At 34.7% G+C, this 8,749-nt stretch overlaps 1 protein-coding gene across 8 annotated transcripts in view; it reads left to right on the top strand.

Moving 5' to 3' along the window:
* LOC116733992 (DNA (cytosine-5)-methyltransferase 3A-like) overlaps positions 1–7,314 on the top strand; it is a 66,187-nt gene extending 58,873 nt beyond the window's left edge. For 6 of the 8 annotated variants that reach the window (XM_032585048.1, XM_032585050.1, XM_032585054.1 and 3 more), the window contains 3 exons: positions 153–271; positions 1,167–1,235; positions 2,838–7,314. In XM_032585048.1, the coding sequence (XP_032440939.1) occupies positions 153–271; positions 1,167–1,235; positions 2,838–2,979 (330 nt within the window). In that variant the 3' untranslated portion in view covers positions 2,980–7,314. The remainder of the gene's footprint in view (positions 1–152; positions 272–1,166; positions 1,236–2,837) is intronic. The other 2 variants (XM_032585051.1, XM_032585052.1) reach the window with 1 other exon arrangement.
* The last annotated feature ends 1,435 nt before the right edge of the window (positions 7,315–8,749 follow it).

Here is an 8,749-nt window from a genome sequence, read left to right on the forward strand (position 1 = left end):
TGTTTATATTTCTATGCTTTTTACTCATCCTTAGCATTTTTTGCAACTTGTATAGACTGCAGTGTAGCGTAAAGAGACAGTCTATAAATAATCTTATTAATGTGATTAAAAAAGGATTCATGTGTCTGTTTGTTTCTGGATGCAAATTTCAGTTTGAGAAGTTGCGTACCATAACAACACGCTCCAACTCAGTGAAGCAGGGGAAAGACGAGCATTTCCCCGTCTTCATGGACAACAAGGAGGACATCCTCTGGTGCACAGAAATGGAAAGGTATGTTGGTGTTTACAACCCCAAACCTCACAAGGTATGGCGTGTCCGGAAATTTATTTTATTCAGTTCGAACTCCATTAAGTTAATTTACAAAGCACCTATTCATTACAAATGTCGACTCAATGCACTTTACCAAAAAAAAAGAAAAACTCTTGACTCTACGCTAGCCCTGAAATCTCGCTCTAATTATGTTAGCATGAGTTACATACCAGTACATCTCTCACAATTTCATAGTGATTCTAGTCACTTCTCTGTATGTGCTGTAACATGTCCTTCACAAATCCTTGTACACAATCATTTCTTATTTTAATTCATCATTGAATCAGTTATTAACTCAGATACATGCTTATTTTTTATATAATCCCCATTAAATCAACGTCAATTGCTAATTTATTATTATTTTACATTAATCACATGATTAATCGTTAATGCATACACATTATCACTCGTTATATTTTATAATCATCAGTAAATCAAAATACAGGGTTACTTATGGCTCCCAGGATTTCATGATCTGTTTTCTGCAACGACCTGGATAGATCTCACGTTTCCACGCCAGTTTTCACAACAAGAGGCAGAACAGAAAGTGGAAAATGAAAAGAGGAGGAATGTCTTGTAGGGATGAAAATAGCTTTTTAAAGTCATTTAAAGACAGTAGGTTTAAGCTGTATTTATATAAAAAATAAAATAAATAATAGATATTTTGTTGTTTAACTAGATTTTGAATTATAAAACAGATAAATTGTAGCACTTGTGATGTGTCTGATCAGATGCAGTCAGTAATCGCTCCACAAAAAGGAGATCAAATTTAACATTAAAATGTCATGTTTTTTTATTTCTGTGGTTTGCCTGCTGCATTTTTAAACCCACTTAACACAAAGTTCATGTCGTTCAGCGGTGAGGATGGAGAGAAAGAAGAGAAGAAGAAAGAGACAGAATCAGGACAGACAGGGGAAGGCAGCAGGTTGGTCTAATAAAAGGTGGAAGTGCAGGAAAAGCCACTTAATCCCAAGCTATTCATTTTAAATATTATTTATTATTAATTTGTTTAAAGCTATTAAATTGATGTGACTTCATGTGCAAAGTGCAAAGAGACAACATGTAACAGTTTACTATTTACATTCTTCCATGTTGTTGTTCAGATCTCATAGTTTCATATTTCCGCAACAGAAAATGACTGTATGTATTCAGTCCTGCTTCTCTTATATTATTACTAAACTGATTTTTATTAGTTTTTGATTGAATTGATCACCTGCAACAATACAATTAAAACATGAAATAAAAGTCTGGTACTTTATAATTCAATGTCTAAATCATATTTTCACCTATGATGTGACAACATACACCTCAGAAACTACGAAGTTTTGTTTGTTTTAAGAATTTTAATTTCTTTCCCAAAAGCTAAAAATAAACTGAGTTGCCACTTTGTACTTTGACAATTTTTACTGGTGTATTGCAAAATTGTACAAAAAACTTTCATTTTAATTCCATTTTTAGATAAAAAACATCAAGTTTTTACAACAAGGAGAAACTTATCTCTTCAATTCTATATATTAGCACATAAAAACAGCAAACAGTATTCTTTCAAACTGCATTGATATTAATTTGAACACTATATAAAAGTTGTAACTTTGTCTGAATCTTTCAAGGTTATCAAGAACCACTGTGATGGAGCTATGCGTAGTTTATTTATTTATTATAAACATTTTCACATTCACAATTCAAACACCAATATATGTATTTAGATGTGTTTGAATAAGAGGAAGGAAGAAGTATAAACTTATATGATCCTGTTTTTTATGTCTTATTTTATACATTCTTTATTTAAAGAAAATACATATATATATAAAATAAAGAAAACAAAAAAAAGTTGATGCCTTAACTAATAAATAGTATGTTGTGACAAAATCTGAGATTTTATTTTTTAACCATATCGCCCAGTGTTAGTTGCAATGAAGATAAAACAAAACTGAATTTAACCCAAAAATTTTACTCAAGTAAGAGTAAAATATAGCCGTCGAAGTAATTACTCAGGTAAGAGTAAAAAAGTATTTGGTAATAATGCAAATTAGTAGCATTTGATCAAATGATCAAAACAATCATTTGATATTAAAAATCACATTATCAGACAGATGTTATGTGGAAATATTGGTATTTTAAAGATCAAAATGAAAATAATTCATACAAATACTATAATTACAAAATAACAAAATCAGACAAAAGGAACATTTTTCCAAATCTTTTACTGAACTTATGAGACTTGAACAAAAACTGCAGGTGTGTGTCTGTGTCTGGTGAATCTTTGTGTAAAACATGTCTGTGTTTCATTCAGAGGGCAGAAAATTCAGACATTTTACTCAAGTAAGAGTAGCAACACTTCGTAATAAAATTACTCAAGTAAAAGTAAAACGTAGTAAAAATACTCCTAAAAGTAATAATAATAATTTAAAAAAAGTTACTCGAATAAATGTAACTAGGGACTACCCAACTCTGAAAACAGGTAGTTAAGAGTTTTGTTTCAGTTTGTCACATGTGTTAAACTTTTCAAACGGCCTGATTGTTTCAGGGTGTTCGGTTTTCCCGTCCACTACACCGACGTGTCCAACATGAGTCGTCTGGCGAGGCAAAGGCTGCTGGGTCGTTCCTGGAGCGTCCCCGTCATCCGGCACCTCTTCGCCCCGCTCAAGGAGTACTTCGCCTGCAATTAATTACAAACCAACTCTCTCTCTCTCTTACACACACAAAGAGACACACATGCTGGTAACTACAAACAGAATACAGTTAGTACATGAAGGTTGGCTGATGCAGAAGGACAGACTGGACAAACACACATAAATCCTCACAAGTAATGTCAAAGGACTGCTCCCCCAGATCCTGTGTAGACCACTGGCTGACCTTAGTTCCCTGGTGCTACCCTGCTGATTTATACACACAAACACACAGCTGCAGGGTTTCTGTACTGTAACTCATATACATATACTTCCTGTCCAACCTTGAAACTGATGTCTTCTGGCTTTACTGCGCCGCAATAGCTGGGGTTAACCTCCAGGGGGCGCAAAAGTAACAAAGATGCCCCGGCTTTCAGTTTTTAATATCTCTTAATGCATAAACACACCAATGACTCCTTCTGCTGTAATATTTAACTGTATTAACGCTTAGTAACAGTGGAATGAACACAAATACATAAAAAAAAACACACACAACAGTTAATCCTCGTGGTGCTAGTCTGGTGGTGATGGAGTCCAAACGGTGCCACTTAAACTCAACACTTCTACAGTTTTTGGTGCTCTTGGAGGCTCAACAGTCTCTGTTTTTTAGTTGTTGTTGTTGTTGTTTTAGTCACTGAATTGTTTTTATTTCCCTGAGTTAAACTAAACATGTTCATTTAGCAGAAAAAAAAACAAAAAAAAGGTGTGAACTGTAAACATTGGGACCATACATAGTGACTTTGTGTATGAAAAAAGTGGGAATAAAATTTCTTTGAGGCAGAGCTTCTCTGATTCTACAAAAAAATCTCCTTGAGTTAATTTATACCAGAAAAATTTGTTTTATGGTCTTCTGTTGGAGGACCATAAAGCAAATTAACATCTTCCTAAAATTCAAAACATTAGGTAGAAGATAAACTGTTCGTTCATGCACGCACTCAAAAAACTAAACTTGATCTTTTTCATGTTTTTGTATTGCTAATATAATAAGTAGATACTCTGGAACCACCTGTGATGGAGTCAGGGCCAGGGTGAAGAATAAATAAATAAAATAAAATATTGAGAATAAAGTAATAAACTCATGAGAATAAAGTTGTAATATGAAAAAAATTTGCTCTTTTAAGCGTCTTGCAAAATTACAAGACATTTTTTGTTTTAAAAGTAAGGAGATATTTATACAACGTTATTCTGGTAATTTTATGACTTTATTTATGTATTACTTTGATTTTCTTCTGGTGATATTACTACTTTTAAAATTTTAAGACTTTACTCTGGTAATTTTACGACATTATTCTGGTAATCTTATCACTTTATTCTTGTAATATTCTGACTTTGTTCTTATTTTGCTGCAACTTTATTCTGGTCATTTTATTTTTTATTTATTTTTATTAGCCTGGCCCTGTACTTTGTCTTAATCACCAGAATAATGGATAGAATATTGTTACTAAAATACTCATTGGTGCATTGCTAACTGGCCCATAGTTTTGCAGTGAACAGTTCTGTTAGCAAGTATGTTTGTGTAATTCTCCAACCAGCGCCATTAAATGAGGTTTAAAGTCATCAATTTCTCCTTTCAGAACAGCTCTGCCTCCAAGAGATTTTAAACTGAAACAGTAAAGGACTTTAGGATTCAGTATTGTTACTGCAGCAGCGTTTAGATTACCCTCCCGTTATGGTGCAGCTTCTCTCGTGCCTCAACTCCAGTCGTTGCTCATTTTTCTTTCTGTCTGGTGAAAAAGTCATCGAGTTATCCAGGAGTTGTGCTCACAGAGATCCACTTTGTGCTTTAGTTACGACACAGCAGCATCCACGGAAATCAGAGCCCGACTTTTACTCTAGACACTATGCTGGTTTTCTACTTCCTGTGACTGAAACGGATAACCCTGTGTAAATAAAACACCTCTGTTGGGTGTTTGTTCTTCCTTATATTCGAAACACAATGGAATAATCCCAGTTTCTTTCTGTTTTAACTCTGAGATTAACAGATCCGTGAATTGATGGGTGGATTATTTACACAGGGGTGTCTTCGGAGAAAACCTTTCAGTCTGGTGCTTGTGGTCGGCAGTCGACCCTCTTTTCCAGGAAGCCTTCCAGTCCGCTGAACCTTGTTCAGATACCAGCTAACAACTGAACTCATGCAGTCTTTTCGCGGACGCACACGTACACAAACTACATGCACAGCCTCTCAAGTCAACCAGCAGGCTCGACGTCTTTTCCATCGTGTTTACTCTCCGTTTATACAACCAACCTTCAGGTGCTTTTTAAACTCTTTAAGCTCTTTTTTACAGTGCGCTCACTTTCTGCAGGTCAAAAACAACACACAATCATCTGCCGGACACACAGTGGCCGGCTTTTCTGCTTCTTGTAAACAAAAAACAAACACATGCATACTGTGCTCTTTGCTGGTCGCCTGTTTTACGGTCAGGCTTCCCAGGCGCTGCAGGGTGATTCTCCGCATCGCTCGGTGCTCCCACCCCTTCCCCTCCCATCGCCGTCCCCCGCCCCCCAGGTGCTGCATGTCAGTCAGTGTAATCTCTGATTCCATGTTAGATTAGGGAGTATAATTATAATAATAATATGATAATAATAATTACAATAATAATCTGTTATTGTGTGTGTGTACTGTTCCAGGTTGGTGCTCAGTTCAGTTCAGTCTCGGCCTACAGATTTAGGGGAGAGAGGCTAGAGAAAGCATATTTACAGTTAGTATAGTGACTTGTGCTATTGTACTCGAGAATGCCAGGACAAATAGTGGGAAAGATGAGCTGTGCAAAAGTCTCAGACCAGAAATGAGTTGAAACAAGCAAAAGAAATAAAATCAGAAGTCAACCATGTGAAACAAGTGCTTTCCTGTCTCATGAAAAGTTTAAGGGTGTTTCCTCACCTGAAAGTCCAATAGACTGTTTGATTGGGGACCAAAATTGCAACATTTGTTACATTTTTAGTTGATGCGGTTCGCTTTCACTAGTTAAAAAATCTGTTCCCCTCCTCGCCTGTAGTGGCGCTACACCAAGAACAACTGAAGGAAACAGCACAAAATACCTCTGAAGAAGACACTGAGAGCAGCTTTCTTTTTCGTAAAATGCAATCTAAATTGGAGTAGCGTATAAGACCACGACGCTTTTACTCAGCTAGTGCTAGACAAATGTTTGTTTCAGTTGTATTTACCCAGAATTCCCTGCGCTGTAGTTCACTTCCTGCTTTTGGAACTGTCTCCAGTCCACTTGGCTTTCAAACTGCACCAGAGTTCACTTCAACCAAACCGAGACCGGTTTTAGGCAGACAAAAGTTTGTTTATTTTGGTCCGGTTTCACATTCACATCTCCCCAAACGAACCGGACTTTCTAGGCAAACGAACTGGAGTTCAATTAAAGCAGACTAAATAGGACTGGCATAAATGCACCCTATTACAAAAATAAATAAATCTTATTTAAGTTGCAATTAACTGAATTAAGAGTTAATTCCAACTCTTATTTAAGTTGGAATAAGAAGTGTTTATGGCATCACTTAATTTTTTAGAACAATTTAAGAGTATACTAAAATTTTAATCCCAAAAAACATAATTACTTTCTGTTTGTAGTTGAATTAAGTAAACACTTCAAAATAGGCCAATTAGAAAATGACATATTGAACAAACATTGAACTGTTTTTATGTATTTTTAAAGTACCTTGCCGTACTTTACTGCAGCTCACAGGAAAGGAGTCGTCAATCAGAAGCAGACTTGGAATAATGTGAAAGATAACACTTTATTTTAGACTCAGGAAGCACAAATATGTCAACAATTTATTCATCTAACCTTAAGAGCTATCATGATTATTTTCATATTTTTTCTAATATGTCATAATTGTATTAAATGAAAGGACAAATAAAATTTTAGGTTGCTATCCATTCATCAAATTTAAAGTAAAAAAAAAAATACTATCACTTAACATCAAATTTAGAGTGATTACTGTGTTTTTCAGTCATTGTCAAGTCCTCTAGTTATCAAGAATTTCTATTATTTAACTTTAACAATTTTGTTTGCAAAAAAAGGAGTTAATTGTATATAAATTCTGCCTTGTGTTCTCAGTGTAGAGAAATGTAACTTTAAAAATAAGGCTTTTCTTTCTTTTTTTATTATTATTAGTTTTTGCTGTTGACCATGTGATAATTTCTTGTAGCTTCATTTGTTAAGGATAATTGAAACCACATGCTGATGATTAAAAGGAATATCTAAAATCTTAAGAAGTAAAATAGTAGTTAAATCTTTCTTTAACATCCTTTTTGACAAATAAATAAGTTTTCCACGTAATGAGATGCAACGAAAACCGAAAAGCACATTCTGGTTCGCTAAAAAACCCCCCCAAAAAAAGTTTCAACACATTTCTGTCTGAGAGCACAGGACGGTAAAAGTGATTAGGAACCCAGTCGCTCTTTCTAAACGATGGGTGACGCGGTGATGATGTTTCTGTTCGCCTATCGACAGCTTTTAGGCTGAGTGATGCGCTGTTTTCAACACATACACTTTGCAAACAAACACATTAGAAACACTTTGTTCAACAGAGCGACGTTCGCTCAGACACATGCAACACCTACAAATACAACGCTGCGGCGCATGCAGACACTCATCTCATGGACTAAATGAAAGATGAGGAGCTTTTAGGAAAAGGAAGACCTGTTGGTGTTTCAAAAGGTGCTAAAATTTTATCAGAAAAATATATTGTTAGGAGTAAAATCAAATTGGTCTTTACTATGACTGTATTTAAGTTGTAGTTGTAGAAAGACACTATTATGATTTTACTCTTGTATGAATATAAACTAATTAAAAAGGAATTTTAACTTTGTACTTGAACTATGTAAAATATATGTGAATAAAAAAAACGATTGTTTCTGTGATTCTGTGTAACCAACCTGTGTGCTTATTTAATTTCATCTTTTTATATCACTTTCTGTTTAAGCCTCAATTGATGTTTTGTAAACTCATTAAGAGCAGGTTTTTAAATACTGCTAGTTATGATTGTGCGATAAAATTAGTTTAAACTCTCAAAAATGTCAATCTTAGTTTTGAGAGAATTATTCTCCTCTAATTTTATGGTCAAATACTCAGTATTTTCACTGTATTATAGTAAAATAAACAAGAATGTTTGAAACCTGCAGCCGTGTTGATGAGAAAGTTGAAGTATTGTCTCTAATTTATCTATTGTTCAACAAGTATAGTTGAATCAGTAATATTAAATTAGACAAGCTTTTCCTATTTAAGGTCAGTAAGAATTACAAAATTTTATATTATTTATATTTGCTAAATTCCCTTAAACATAGAAATTAGCTAATACTTTACTTTTTGTTGTACATTAAAAAAAAATAAATTATTGTTTCTGTATTCCCAACACAACAGTCAGACATATCATGATGTTGCTTTCGAGAAGGTTTAGCAGTTTTAATTTTAGTGACATTATTTTAATAAAAAAATCAGATTTCCGTTTTTTTAAAGTGAGTCATCCACGTTTGAGGGGAGGTAGGTGTCAATTAAGTTCACTCTTATTGATCGAAAATGCACTGATCCTCCGACGAAACAAAAAGTTATTACGTTATTATATGTCCAATGAGAGCGAAAAATCATAAAGAAGTGAAATGAGAAAACAGACTCCTTTCCAAGCATTTGAACGCAGCACATCTCCAGAGGCAGTGAAGACACGCCCCTGTCTCCCGAGTAACGGGAGAGATTACGGCCTGTGATTGGTCCGTTTTTTTGCCGTTGGTCCGCTTCAAACGGCTTCCGATTGGGTGCTGCTT

This window comes from Xiphophorus hellerii, chromosome 15, assembly GCF_003331165.1.
Source record: "Xiphophorus hellerii strain 12219 chromosome 15, Xiphophorus_hellerii-4.1, whole genome shotgun sequence".
Taxonomy (NCBI): domain Eukaryota; kingdom Metazoa; phylum Chordata; class Actinopteri; order Cyprinodontiformes; family Poeciliidae; genus Xiphophorus; species Xiphophorus hellerii.